Source organism: Sorex fumeus, unplaced genomic scaffold (genome assembly GCF_029834395.1).
Source record: "Sorex fumeus unplaced genomic scaffold, SorFum_2.1 ptg000072l, whole genome shotgun sequence".
Taxonomy (NCBI): domain Eukaryota; kingdom Metazoa; phylum Chordata; class Mammalia; order Eulipotyphla; family Soricidae; genus Sorex; species Sorex fumeus.
The window spans coordinates 50,653,752-50,668,545 of NW_026606129.1; the positions used below are offsets into that span (position 1 = coordinate 50,653,752).

Consider the following 14,794-nt stretch of genomic DNA (forward strand, 5'->3'; position numbering starts at 1 on the left):
ACCTACCTAGCCACAGATGGCACATGGCAGTGGCCCTTAAGCACAGGGCAGTTGAAACAAGACCAGAGTAGTGGACATTGACACTGTCTATTAGTGTCTTTGAGGATCTCCTGAAAAGGCCTGTGTCCTCGCCACCCTCTGGCTAGGGACTCTCTAGGTCAGGAGGCTGAGAAGGAAAAGAGAGGCCAAGGTCATAGCTCTGGCTATAACCAAATCTATACAGTCAGAGAGGAGGACGTGAGCACCTCTGTGTCTGCACCTACAAAGCAGGCCACATCTTGCTCACCCAAAAAAAGTGGGAAAGAAACCACAGGTACCTCCCACCCAGAGTCCAGTTCTTTCCTTCCCGTTCCACATTTTATTCCCACCCATGCCAAAGCCCTGCCCAGACAACCAAAGGCCCTCACTCCAGTACCCTCACATCCTCATTGTCCAACAAGCCAGAGCTCCAATCAAGGCAGACTTTAGGAGGTACCAGCATCACGAGGTCGTTTCTCCTTAGAAACTGACAGGGATCCTCCCTTGGAGGCAAGAAGTCCTTCAGGCCCCCAATCATCTTTGGAATTGTTGGGCTATTACCCAAGTTGTGGAACTCAGCCCCCCATAGAGGGCCCAAGAAGGGGGAGTGCAAGCAATCTTTTCCTTTGGAGCTAGGGGAGGGGGCTGCTCCCCCTTCATGACTCATTCTAGGCTGTGTGGGTTATTACATTATGTTTGAAATTACCATGGCAACCAGCTGGCAATCAAGGGTAATTGCACTTGTCACCAGGGCAACGGGGCAAAACCCACAGCAGCCACTCTCTGTGGTTGCCCTTGGGGTGCAGTAAAGGTCAGGTTAGACTAGAGCCAATGCCAGCCAAGAGATTAGGGGCTCTCTGGGAAGGGAAGGGTAGCTGTCTTATGCTCAGGAGTGTCTAGGGCCCCCATCCCTGACCACATGCCCCGTTCTGCCCTGCACCACCCTGTGTCTCGAACAAGCCACGATGCTCAAGCAAGCAGAACCAGAACTTTTATGTGCTCACAATTGGTACTTGTAGATAGCCCAGGGGCCCTCCTCCTCATACTCACGGCGGCTGAGCCAGAGGCTCTGGAAAGCCTCCCGGGAGGCCATGATGGAGCCTCCAAGCCAAGCAGCGACAGCTCGGTGAGGAGAGCCCAGCACTGTGGCACGGGGGCTCAGCTCCTGCCGCACACGCTCAGGAAAGCCTCTCACCAGCGTTGTGCCACCTTCCAGCACCACATTGGCCAGCAGCTGCTCCTGTTGCTTGGCCTCCAGCCTGCTAATGCTTAAGAGGGCTAATTGTGGGAGGCCAGGCTGGTTGAGCCCTAGCAGATGGGGCTGGAAGAGGGCCTCGGTGCAAGAGAAGCGCTCAGAGCCCACGTTGATGACCTGCTTATCTGGAAGCACAAAGTTCACCTGGGCCTGGCCCTCGGTGCGAGCCCACTCAGCTGCCATATCCATGGCTACATAGCAGCAGGCCTCTTTAATCTGGTTGACCAGCTCTGCCCCAGGCAGTGATTGGCCACTTGCTAACAACAGCTGAGCCAGGTAGTCAGTGAGGTCACAACCAGCCACATCCAACCGGTAAGTATCCATTGGGGCCAGGTCTCCAGTGAGAACGGGTGCCACGTAGGAGGTTCCGTGGCCACTGCCCAGTACCAGTCCGGTGGTTCTCCCATAAGCATAGAGCGCCAGCAGGGCCTGATGCACAGTCTGCATGGCGGGCACGTGGAAACGCTCAAAGAGGATCTCAGCCACCTTCTCTCGGTTGGTGCGTGGGGAGATGGGCGAGTCAGCCACAAGCACAGCCAGCTCCTCGGGCCGCATACCCAGCCGACAGTAGAACAGGTGCTGCCACAGCACCTCCAGGGCATCCCAGTCGGAGACCACGCCTCGGTTCAGCACCGAGTAGGAGCCCTTTCCGTTCTCGGGCACCACATACCGGGGTTGGCCCTGGGCTGGCTGCTGTAGCAGCTGGATGCATGACGACACCACACTGAGGACATGGTCCTCTCCAGCCAGTCCACACTTAGTGAAGCCGGAACCTGTGTCGATCACCACGGCTGCCATGTTCTGGTAGGGACTCGCTGACTGGTGGCAGAGCACTGGAGAGTGCACTGGCAGCACAGTTGTGGGTGATACCACCTCATAGCAGGTCCCACGGAGCAGGCCGAGGTGTGACACCATTGGGGAGTGCGTGACGTCCTCAGCTGTCAGCTTGAACCGGGTATTCTGGGAGTTAGTGCCCATCATGGGCAAAACCTTGCAGCTACGGCTAGGTGTGGGGAGCGTGAACTGAGAAGGGGTTTCCTTCTGTACCACAGCAGAGTTGCCAGGTTTCCAGGAGCCCCTGTCTGATTTGGAGTTTTGAATATCATTGAGAGACCCCTTTTCTCTGTTCAGATGGACCCCGGCCTCCTCAGAGCTTGGGGACACCCTCAGGGTGCTCCCATGGTCGGATAGTTCCTTGATCTCACTTTCCTGGTGCAGAGCAGGGGCCTGGACACTCTCCCCAGTGATGTAGGATGCTTTTGAAAGGACAGACTCCTGGGGAGCAGAGGGTTCCTGGGGTAAGGGAGGCTCCCCAGTGAGCTTTTGCTGCTGGTCCAGAGGGGTTCCAGGAAGAGAGTGCAAAGACAGAAAGCTGGACTGGTTGTTGAAGGGAGGCTGCTCCACAGCAGGAAGCTGGTAATTTGGCTGTGTGGCAAGGAGAGACTTCTCCGCTTGGGGGTGCGGCTCCACAGGCGGGGGGTTAGCATCGACGGGGGCAGGCCCAGCCCCTTCCGCCTGGGGGTTGTCAGGCGGGGTAGTAACACCCTCCTTCTGCTCATGGCTGATTCTGTCCTCGATTTGGGTGGATGTAGCAGGCTCAGGGGGCCGCTCTGAGCTCATCCTCTTGGTGGGGACCTCAGGGGGGCTCTGCGTCTTGGGGGGATCCAGCATCCAGATGGCGCTATCAGCTTCATTTCTATCAGCATCAGGTTTAGACCAGCCAGGATCTTGTAGCCTCTCTCCAAACTGGAGGGGCACCTCCATTGGAACAGGACCCCTGAACATCCTCACCCTCTGGGGTGATCCAGGTTGGGGGGCATCCTTTTCCTCCAGGTGTAATGTTGACTCTTTATGAACCAGGACCGCCTCTGGGTAACTGCCAGATGAGAGGCCGGAGGACTTGAGGTTCTTTGTGGGTAAGTTGGACCAGAAGTTAGAGTGACAGTTTTTAGGGGAGAAGGTGGGCACAGGCATTTGCTGGTCAGGCAGCACAGTTTCAGGGGCATCATTGGCTGGGTAGTTGGGAACCAAGCCTACCAGCACTGCCCGTGAGCCCATGGGGTCATGGCACAGCAGCCCCATCCTGGTGTTGCCAGTGGCCATGTCAAACACCAATACCTGGTCTTCCACGGCATTCTGGAGCAGGCAGGAGGGGGCTCTGGAAGCAGAAACGTGCACAGCTGTTCCAGGAGGCTGCCCAGGGCGCTGGTGGAGGCTGGACAATTGCACACTGGAGCGGGTGTTATCACTAGGAGTGAGGGGCTGCGTCTCTGGCAGAGAGCTGCTAACCTTCTTGCTATCCCTCTCTGTCTCGTGTCTTCCTGGGTGTTCTGACCATGACATTGGGCTAATGGTTGTAGAGGGACCAACCTTCTCTGCTGGCTTCCCAGGCTGCGTGGGTAACTCCTGGCTTCTGTTGGCCTTGACAGGCTCCAGGGCAGTGTCTAAGTGTGAATCCTGCTTTCCTTGATCGGGCGGTGGTGGCGGAGGCTCTTCCTGAGGATAGGAATTGTTCTGGCCAGCTGTGACTGCTTTGGAAGATTCCCTGAAGTCGGCCCCGTGGCTGTCACAATTGACCTGGCAATCTTGGGACCGTGATGCCTGAGAGATGGTATTAGTCTCGTGGTCAAGATTAGAGGTATAAGGATTAACTGCTGCTGGTGGGGTTTTCTCTGGAGCTGGGGTGTCTGCCTGGGTTAGAGTTGAAGGAGGCTGAATCAGGTCTGGGCCCTTGCCCTGGTCCTCATCTCGGGCTATAGCTGGAAGAGGCGCTTGATCTACAGCTGAGTCCTCCCCTGGAGGGAAACCAGATGGCCATCGGCTCTTCCTGATGCCCAGGGCGGGTGTCTGGGCAGCACTGTATGACGCTCTGCCACAGCCTACCAAGACTTTGGCTGGAGTCTTGCTCTGTCCTGCAACAAGCTCCTGGAGTCGGGAGCGGTATGATCTTTTCTGGGCCATGTTACTGGTGGGATCACTGTACTTGTACACAGGGAAGGTCAGGGTCTCTCTCTCCAGGATGCCATGCTCAAGGGTGACCTCGACGGGGCTTGTGAACTGGCTACTAGAGAAGACTCTCAGGGCATCTAGGTAGTCCTGCTTATAGCCAGCCTGGCAACTAACCTCAGCAAAGTCCTGGAGTGGCTGCTGAGTGGAGTGAGGAGCTTGGGCCTGGGCAGCTGAGGCATAGGCCCCGTCAGTGACAGCTTCGGTGAACAATGGCAACCTCTGCTTGAAGAACTTGGATCCTGAGCTTATCCATTGTCCCTGAGACTCTGCAAGGCCACCCCTCAGCTGCTGGATGCTAACTGAGGGGTAGCCCTGGGGGCACGATGGATCAGGGTCCCCCACCTTCCTCGTGGTCTCCATAGTCCTGCTCCATGCCCTAGGCGCCCTGCCCCCACTTAATTGCCATGGTGACCCCACACATCACAGCCCTCAATGACCTAGGGGGAGGGTGACAGAGTGAGAAACTAGGGGCCCCACCCCCTTGAGGAATGGGGGCCTACTCAGGGAATCTTGGGAGACAGAGAGATCCAGGGACCCAGGTCATATCTACCAACCTCCTCACCCTTTACCAGCCAGGTGACCATTATGGGGCTGGTGTGAGTGAAGGGGGCAGCACCCAGCATCTTGGAAGTGGGGGCAGTGTGAGGTCAAGGGAGAACAGTGCCGGGAAGATCCTTGGAGAGTCTCTGGGCTCCCCATCTCCTGGCTCTTTCCATTTCCCATGTGTTAGCTTGAGACTCAAGCAAGCTGTGACCCACAGATGATGTTCCAGGTAGGTGGCATGAGGGCATTTGGGAGCCAGAGTCCCTTTACTCCTTAGTTCTGGAAGGATGAGGGACCCATGCTCAGACCCACGCTCCCCTCCCCCATGTTCCCGGCTCCCACTCTAGGGACAGCAACTCCTTGGCAGTCTTTGCTGCTCCAGATGGTTCTCCTCTGCCTGTGCCTCACAGAGCCCCCTCCTCAGAGCCACATGTCCTTGAAGCCCAGGGCCAGTATCCCACAGAGGTGGGGGGTGGGGCAACTGTTCAGAATCCTCAAGGCAGAATGTTCTAGCTCTTATCACACTGTTAACTTCACCTTGGCCAGAAGGGGGGCAGGGCTCTAGAGATAGGGCTAGGCTAGCCACGTGTCCATTACAAGCAGGGCTTCACACCCCGTGAAAACAGAGCTGGCTACAGGACAGGGATGTGGTGGCTACACGTGTGGGTACGCAGTGGGCACAGCTGAGTATAGACTGATGACAAGTAGGATGAAGGACCGGCTACAGGGATGGCATATAGAAAATGTAAGCTCAGAGACCTGGTGGGCATTTCTCGGATGGGCAAACGGCAGAAATAAAGGGCCAGAAAGATACAGTGGCTAGGATGCTTGCCTTGCTCTTGGCAGACCCCAGTTTGATCCTCCGCATCCCTATGATAGCCCAAGCACTGCCAGGAGTGATTTCTGAGTACAGAGCCAGGAGTAACCTCTGAGCATCACCGGGTGTGGCTCCAAAATAACAGGGCAGGGAGGAGTGGGGCTTGTCTGGACCACTGGCCCAGAGCCAGACATGCTCCCTAGGCACAAGGACAGGCCCAAGTGGCAATGAGGGGACCTGCCTGTAGCCTCAAGACTGAGTCTGGAGGTTGTGAACCTGAGTGGAGGCTGAAGGTGGACATCCTCCAGACCCTGAGAGAGGGGCCTTCTCCCTCGGTCCTCCAGGACTGTGTCCCTTCAGGCCTCAGTGTTCCCACCCGGTAAACAGGTCTGTGGAGAATGCAGCTGTAGGCTTATCCTTGGGAACAGCGTGTTTTCACAGAGGTTAAAAATAGTGCTTACAGTTGGCCAAGGGGTGTGAAGCGATGTGACCGGGGACCAAGGCGAGCGCTGTGTCTGCACCTTCCTGGGTCGGGTCTAGGCAAAGCCTGAGTCAGCCCTGGCACAGGCCCCCGGGGCCTCCCCTCCCCGATGCTGCTACCCTCTGTTAAGAATAGGGGCAGAAAGCACTGGACACCAAGGAGTAGCTGCTCCCCCCACCCCAGAGCTCACAGATCTTGCCTGTGCATGTGTGCTTGCAACATACGCAGTTGAACACTATTAACTTCATTAATCTCTCAGCAAATTGAGCTTTGTTTTTTCTCCCCCTACCTCAGAGAGGCAGCACATAATCTCTTCTGCCTGCACAGCACTAGACGGGGACTGCTTCTGGGAGCACAGGGAAGCATAGAGGGGCTCCCCCAGAGTCCCCTACGTCTGACTGCTGAGCCATCCCCCTACTCCCCCACAAATGAGATGTAAGACTCCTTGAGTCGGGGGGCAGGGGGGGAGTGTCCTTTGTGTGATATCCTGGGAGAGAACAGAGCTGACTGAAAAGTACGAGCCCTGAAGAAGCCCAGAGAAGACAGCTGCTCCTCCCCACCCCCCACGGTCACCCCCAGAAGCAAACAGCCCTGGAGCAGTGAGTGCTCAGGAGACATGAGACCCTGACTTAGATTTCTGGCACTGCATAGCCCCCTGAGCAACACTGGGTATAGCCCTGGGGGTCCCCTTCCCCCTTGGGCCCCCAAATCACTACATCCCTGGGCCAGGGCACACAACCCTCAGGCCAACACCACCAAGTCAGTGTCCTGAAGGAGTGGCTTCCAGCTCGCTGTGCAGAAGGGGCCTTTCTGTATGGGAACGCGCCATGCACAGAGAACCCCGCATCTCAGCAATCAGAGGCAGCGGGCACTGTCAGCTTTATATCACAAATGAGGAAATAGAGGCAGAGAAGCAAGAGAATTCAGCTGATGCAGCTGATCATGGGGACCTAAAGTGTGGCTGTCAGGTGCCCGTGGGGCCACTACTGGGTGCCAGGTCCATGCTGGAGGGAGGCAATAGCCTCCTGGGTGTGCTGCAGCCACAACTCCCACCCAAGCTGGTACCTCCGCTTGTTCCTCCCAGGAGCTGAGAGCTGCCTCAGCCCTGTGGAGAGCACATTTTCTTTCTGGGACTCCTAAACCAGTGCCCTCCCAGACACCTGGGGTTACCTAGTGCAAACCACCCTCTGTGGGACCCATCTGAGTCCTTTGTTCAACATTCTCGGCTGGTCAAAACTCATTTCATCTCATTCAGCTGAGGAAAGGGGTGCTAAGGAGGAAGAGCCCCTCTTCCCAGGCCCCAGGGATTGGACAGAGACATGGTCCCTATACCCCTCCCCCTACGTGTTTTTAAATAGTTTCTCACCAGGAAGAAGGGCATCCAATTCTATTTCTGATTCTGGGAAGTGAGGAGGGCCAACTTGTTGTCATGGCAACCAGAGATCCCCCCCTCCCCCAGTCTGAGCCCATTCCCCAGGCTAAGGGCAATCCCTGATGAAGGGGCCAAGAAGGTTCAGGAAGTTCAGTCTGAGGGTGAGGCCATAGGGCATCTCCTCTGGGAGATCTGGTCCAGACCTGGCTTCCCTTCTCACCTCACCTAGTCCCCTCTGGGCAGGCCCAGGAGGAAGACCCCAGCCCTCTGGGAGGTCAGTTCAGGAGACGGACAGTAACACCTAGAGTGCTAGAAAGTCGTGTGTGGTCAGACTGGACCCCTCCCCTAGCAGACCGTGAGGATAGTGGGGAGGGTGGTAGGATGGGCATCCAGGGGAAAGACACAGAAGGTTCCTTTGTCCAACACAGGCCAATTTCTGGGCTGGCAGCAGACAGGCCTTTTTGCCTTGCATTCAGATAACCCAGGTTCCATCCCCAACATCCTCTGTGGATCGTGAGCACCACTAGGAGTAATTCCTCAGTGCAGGTCAGGAGTAACCCCTGAGCATCACCAGGTGTGCTTCCTCCCCCCAGCCCAAATAAGCCAATTTCCCACTACATAGTGTTCTTTGCGGCAGCTCTGTCGTATCCTGGTCCTGTGTGTTTCCAGTCCTGGCAAGACTTGAGACAACTCCGAACATGGGGGCTCAGAAGAAAGGGCTCCCAGCACAGTCAACCTTACTTGCTAATATTAGGAGGGAATCAACCCCATTTTCCCAGAGGCTCACCCTGCCTGCTTCCCAGGGGCTCATGCACCAGCCCATCGTCTGCCCTAGAAGCTGCAGATGGAAGCATCTTTGTGTTCTGGAAGAGACTAGTGCAAGCCAATGTGGCTTCTGGAAATGCTGCCAGAACCATGTGGCCCAAGCTTTGGTGGGTACCAAAGGACAACTGAGACCCTCTATGGGGGAAAGTCGCTGCACCTCACCCAGCTCTGTCTCACTCTATTCACCACCACCACCCACCCACCCGCCCCCTTCCCACCCTTCCTGGAGCTAGTCACGTGAGCAGTGAGCCCTAACTCCTGCTCCTCAAGTCTCTCGTCCAGGGTGCCCCCATTACAGCAAGGTAGCACCCTGTCCTGAAGAAGCTGACACCTCCTGCTGCCTGCCTCCAAAGGGAGACAGTTGGGGCAGAGGAGCTAGTCCTAGGGGAGTAGGGTGCAGGGTGCGAGGGGGGACCCTCCTCTCCTCAGAGGGGATGTGCAAGACAAGAAGCCAAGCCTGCCGAGGGATGTGGTTTTTAAGCTGTAAGGCCCAGGGAAATTTAAATAACAGATGTTTAAACAACCTTCCCTGCAAGCCTGGTGCGGTGACCCCTCTGCTGTGATGTGTTACAGCTTAAAAATAGCCCACAATGAACCGCTCCGAGCTCCAATTGACTCAAGCTTACGTAACTCGGCGTGAAAGATGGCTAGCCGCAGCAGCCTGGAGAGAGGGCACCAGCTCAGCCACCCTGCCTGCTGCCCACAGCTGAGGGGCTGGCCCGAGCTCCCCACCTTCCCTGGAAGCAGCCTCCTAAGCCCCATTCTGGGAACTGATGCAGGGGAGGGCAAAGGAAGCACAAGTGGGAGCATACATGACTCTCTGCCCCGCAACAGGAGACCTCCAGCCCCTGCAGAGTTGTGAGGAGAGGGATCTGGGCCCAGGTGGAGTGGGGACAACTGGAAGAATAGTTAGGGGTTTGAGTGACCAGGGAAGGGTGATGACTGCACCCCCTTGAAGAGGGACTTCCCAGGTTGAGGAAATGTGCTCAGACCAGCACTGGGCTGCAGCCCTGCTTGCTACCACAGCACAGGAGCCGAGTGGAGCTGACCTATTTGGTGGCCCGAAGGTGCCTGGGTTTGAGCTGAAACTTCCCAAGTAGGATACAAGCTCTGAGGGAGAAAGCGCTGGCTTCAAAGCTGCTTGAATCCCATGATCCTGGTCACCAGCTGCTTCGAGTTCCCGGCCTTCCCGGATCAGTCACACATCTCAAGGGCCCAGCCAAGCCTGGCCACATGAGTGGCACAAGTGCAGAGGAGGCAGCTAAAGCATTATTAAAGGGGGCAGAGAGGAGAGAAGGTATATGAATGCCACTCCTTCCCCCCAGCCCCGGCTTCTCCTGCCACCTCTGCCATGCAGAGACCCAGAGAGTCAGCAGTGTCCCTGCTCCCATCACCGAGAAACTCCCAGGAGCCCGGCCTTGAGCTCCTACAAAGCAGCCAGGAGACCCCATGAGGGTCAAATACCGTTGGCTCCTGCCACTGCCCAGCAGGCAGGTCACCAGGGCCTTTAGGGAGAACCTCAGGGCTAGCAGAGGCTGGAGCACCTATTTAGGGGAACAGATAGCCACAGGGAGGAGCTGGTCCTGGTCCCTTATTGGAGCAGGAGAACAGTATTGCCCTCCTGAGGGGCAGCTCAACAGCCTCTCCTGGGCCTCAGTGTCCTGCATCCAGGGCCAGAGTTGCTCAGAGGGTGCTAGTGGAAGAGAGCGAGGCCCTCCCTGCAGAGCATCAGTAAGAACCTTCCTCACATGTTGGGCTGGACCCACAGGATGGAGGTCGGGAGGAGTGGTTCTGAGGGTGTCTGAGGGGGAGAGGGTTCCAGATGACACACCTCTGGACTGAGCTGGTCAAGAGACTTTGATCTGCAACCCACTGGGTACATGCTGCTTTACAATGAGGACAACATGCCGGGCAGGAGGAGCAGGTGAAGGCCAGGCTCCAGGTCACCTTCCTGAGACTTGAAACAAGCCTCCTGCCCTGGGGGCTGCCACAGCTGCTCAGGGCAGCCTGCATTTATACTCACTGAGTCAGAAACCCCAGAAACCCTAGGGGAAAGCACAGTGGGAATGGTGCTTGCCTTGCACATGGTGACCCAGGTTCTATTGCCAATATCCTGGAGGGGACACTGAGGCCCACCAGGAGTGATCTCCAAATGCAGATTCAGGAGTAAGCCTTGAGCACTATCAGGGGCAGGCCCCAAACAAAACACCACAATAATGTGGCTTAAATGGTAGTATCCATGACTGCAGGTATGAGACCCTGAGATCCATTGCCATCATGGCATGACCCAAAGCAGTGGTCTTGGTGACCCCGGGGGAGGGGGGGATGGTGGGTATGGTCCCCATAAGTAACAAAACAAAAAACAACTGGAAGAAACCCTGAAAGTGTGGAGGGGGAAGGAGAGGTTCAGCTGAACTCACCCCCAGCATGCACGGTAGGGGGGCTTCACTGAGTCACTCCCATTGCTTCAGGCCCGCGCAGCCCCGCCTCTGACTCTCACATGCTCAGGGAGGCTCCGAGTGAAGAGGTTCGTGGCTCTGCAGTTTCCCAGCTCAGCTCTCTAGCCCAGCAGGGAATGAGAGGTTTTCGTCAGAGCTGCCTGGACGGAGGCTCAAGGCTGCTGCCACCCTCCCAGGCAGAATATGTGTCAGGGTTGCAGACCCAGCTTCTGTGAGCAATGGACTCTCCAGCCACGTCCCCCGCCCCCTGCACTGTACCTCACCACACCCCAGCACTGAGGAGTCCTGCTCCTTTCTTCAGGAAAAGACTCATTTGTGAACTAGCACCAGAGGGGGGCTGGGGGTGCTACAGGCAGCACCTAGAGAAGTGACAGGTATGCTGGAGCGATGGCACAGTGGCTAGGGCATTTGCCTTATATGCGGCCAACCTGGGTTCGATTCCCAGCATCCCATATGGTCCCCCGAGCACTGCCAGGAGTAATTTCTGAGTGCAGAACCAGGAGTAACCCCTGTGCATCACTGGGTGTGACCCAAAAAGAAAAGAAAAGAAGTGATAGGCAAGGTCACTGTTCCCGGAAGCTCCCAACATTTGAAATGGGCTAACGCCCCACCTCCAGGCCCCTGATTATTTCTCTCAAAGTCTGGGGCCGTGACTGGAGTCATAGTACAGTAGGCAAGGTGCTTGCTTTGTGTGCCACCAATCCAAGTTTGATTCCTGGCATCCCATACAGTCCCCTGAGCACAGCCAGGATTTCTGAGTGCAAAGCCAGGAGTAGCCCCTGGGCATCACCTGGTTTCCCCCCAACCCCCCACCCCCATCAAAGAAAACAAAAATTAGTGGCTGGAGCTGAGACACAAGGGCTTTGTCAGTCTGGACTCCTGATGAGCCGGTGATCCATGAGCCCCAGCGGCTCTGGGGAAGAAGCCTTAGTCGTCCAACTGCAGAGGAGCCACTAGGTTTTCTCCTTACTCACCATGCTACCTTAGAGCCCCGAGGTTACCAGAAATCACCAGGGTGAAGTTAGGGACTAAGGACTGCAAGTTGGGGCTGAGGAGTGGCTTAACTGGCAGCATGAGGTCCCTGGGGTGAGTTGCCAGTACTGAAAAAAATTAAATCAAATCAAAAAGACTGAATTAGAATGAGAACAATCCTTTCAACTGGTGAGTTGCGAGATCCTCCAGGATATTCTACCCTCCTCTCTCCTACCCTCCGGGTGACACAACTGCCCCATCCCCCATCCCCCCTCCACACACATAACAGGGGCCTCTGGCTGAGCATGCCAGGTGACACCACCTCTGTGCTGCACTGAGTTGACAGTACAAGAAGTGGAAATGCAGAATGGTCTCTGCACCCCACCAGTACTCCATTCCCACAATCCTGTGCTTGAGCCAGAGACGCACTTTCACACTTTACCTCCCTGTCCTTGAGAGTCTTAGGGTCTCCCGGTTGGGCCTATCCTGAGGTGACAGTGAACAGTAATCTGGGAGAGAACTGGGCAGCTCTGACTTCAGGGAGCCCCTCACTTGGCTGGCCCTAAACCCAGGTGCTGCGTGTGACCGAGCAAGGAGTTGGTTACTGGGGAGAGTCCTGGGGATCTCCCAGTTGGCAGGATAGAAGCAATGGGGCTTCTAAGCAAGAAGTCATCCTGATGTGCATTCTGGGCCTAGATCCCGTGAAACCCACCATCCACACAGCCATGACCCAGCGGCCCTGCAGCATCAAGGTGCAGGGGCGGGGAGCATAAGGAGGAGCTGTTCTCCCTCTCCAGGGACTATTGTACAGTGGCCTTGACGAGTATAAATAGCCCCACAGTCGGCACCTCTAAGCTGGTGCCTTGAAAACGTAGAACAGCGGCCTTTGAGATGCTGGCTCATCTCAGAGCTGGCAGCACTTAGGAGGAGGGAAGCAAGTCTATGCCCTGACTCTGTACGTGTGCATGAATGTATGTGAATGATTGTGTGTGCATGTCTGCATGCATACTTGTGTTTGTGTACACTTGCACATGAGTGCATGTGAGTGTGTGCAAGTGAGGTGCTGCAGGTGGAGCAGGGAGCCTTGCAGAGGGACTAGGGCTGGGCAGTGGGAGAACCCTCTAGCTGGTACAGACCAAGGCAAGTCAACCCATGCCTCTGGGCTCCATCCCGAAGTCCCTGGGTCCCGATCATCGGGATATGAACCCTGTCCACCCTTCCCTGGCACTGTTTTGCTGACCCACAGCCCTTTTCTAGCCTCAAAGTCTGTGATATGCTGCCCCGCTCTGTACCAAACTTTCCCCGACACTTTCTGGCTCACTTCACACCTGACCAAGTGCCAGCAAAAATGTCACCCCCCTCAGGGCCTCAGGGGTGGCTTGGCAGCAAAAGGCACCTGCTTTCCAAATGTGAGGCTGCAAATTCAATCCGTGATGCTGCCCATGTGCACTGAGCAAGATGCCTCTGCTTTTGGAGACCCCAGCATTGCAATGAAGTGTGCTATCTCAGGTGTGCCACAGTCAGATAAGAGCACCACACCCAAGCACGTCACAATGAACACATGACTAAGCACTGTGTCACCACAACAGCAAAGAGGAAAGTACATAAAATAGAGTGACAAAGTTATTTTATTTTTTCATTTTGGGGACCTTCCAAGTAAAATACATAGGGGACATGAGACCATTCCTTGCAATGCTATACTGGAATGTGATGCTGCCTGGACCCAGTGGGTTCCTCAGGGCAACACCTGGTGCTGCCAAGAATCCTTGAGTCAGACCATAGTACAACAGGTAGGGGCCAGAATGATAGTACAGCAGGTAGGGATTTGCCTTGCACGCAGCTAGCCTGAATTCAATCCCTGGCATCCCATATGGGCCCCTGAGCACCACCAGGAGTAATTGCTGAGTGCAGAGCCAGGAGTAACCTGAGACTGCCACCTGTGGCCCAAAAACAAAACAACACAAAAAAACAGGTAGAGTGCTTCCCTTGTACACTGAGAGCCCCGGTTCAACCCCTGACATCCCATATGGTCCCCCAAACATCACCAGGAATGATTCCTGTGAGGACCCAGTAGTAAGTACTGAGCACTGCTAGGCGTGGCCCCAAAACAAAAAAAAAAGTAAAAAAATTTTTTTTAAGTTAGGCTTGGGGTATTGGAGAGAGAGCACAGCAGGTAGGGCACTTGTCTTCTATACAACTAGCCCAGGTTCAGTCCCCAACTCCTCTTATGGTCCCTGAACTGGCCAGGAGTGACCCCTGAATACAGACCCCGGAGTAAGTACTGAGTATTGCTGGATGTGCCCCCAAAACAAAACAAAAAAACCCAAAAAGTTGGTCTGGGACTGTAGCCCAATTGTATTTACTTGTATGTGTGAGGCTCTGGGTTTGAACCCTAGCACCATAAAAAAGGGGGTAGAAAAAAAGGGATAGGGTTAAAAGGGAGGGCCATTGTGGTCCTTGGGGGAAGGATACAGGAACAGTGGTGATGGGTGTGTTGTTGGAATTGTCTACATAAGCACCATCAACAATATAATAAATCACATGAGCCAAGCACTAGTACAGTGGGTTGCATGCAGTCAACCTGGGTTCAATTCCCAGCATCCCATAAGGTCCCCAAAACCCAGTAGGAATAATTCCTGAATATAGAGCCAGGAATAACCTTAAGCACCACTGAGTGTGACCCTAAAACAAAACCAAAATTGTAAATCGTAGCACTGTAGCACTGTTGTCCCACTGTTCATTGATTTGCTCGAGCAGGCACCAGTAATGTCTCCATTGTGAATCTTGTTACTGTTTTTGGCATATCGAATACATCACAGGGAGCTTGCCAGGTTCTGCTGTGCGGGCGGGATACTCTAAGTAGCTTGCCAGGCTCTCCAAGAGGAATAGAGGAATCGAACCCAGGTCAGCCGTGTGCAAGGCAAACACCCCTACCGCTGTGCTATCGTTCCAGTCCCACAAAATTGTAAGTCAACTAAAAAAATAAAATCTAATCTTAGGGCTAAGGAGGTAGCTCAGAGGGCTAGAGCACACTTCTCGTGCA

The 14,794-nt window shown here is 55.3% G+C and overlaps 1 protein-coding gene across 1 annotated transcript; it reads right to left on the minus strand.

Annotated features, from left to right (window-relative positions):
- Positions 1 to 1,018: 1,018 nt before the first annotated feature.
- LOC130037767 (uncharacterized) lies at positions 1,019 to 4,655 on the minus strand. The gene is made up of 3 exons (XM_056129692.1): positions 4,625 to 4,655; positions 4,157 to 4,452; positions 1,019 to 3,409 (listed from the first exon to the last, which is right to left on the minus strand). Exons 1-3 carry the CDS (start codon positions 4,653 to 4,655, stop codon positions 1,019 to 1,021), a joined length of 2,718 nt encoding a protein of 905 aa, XP_055985667.1.
- Positions 4,656 to 14,794: the final 10,139 nt, after the last annotated feature.

Coding starts and splice junctions, on each gene's coding strand:
- LOC130037767 (XM_056129692.1), bottom strand. CDS start 4,655: ATGGAGCAGGACTATGGAGACCACGAGGAAG. Junction 4,453..4,624: donor CTATGGAGACCACGAGGAAG/GTGGGGGACCCT, acceptor CCTATGCCTCAG/CTGCCCAGGCCCAAGCTCCT. Junction 3,410..4,156: donor AGACTCCAGCCAAAGTCTTG/GTAGGCTGTGGC, acceptor TGCCTGCTCCAG/AATGCCGTGGAAGACCAGGT.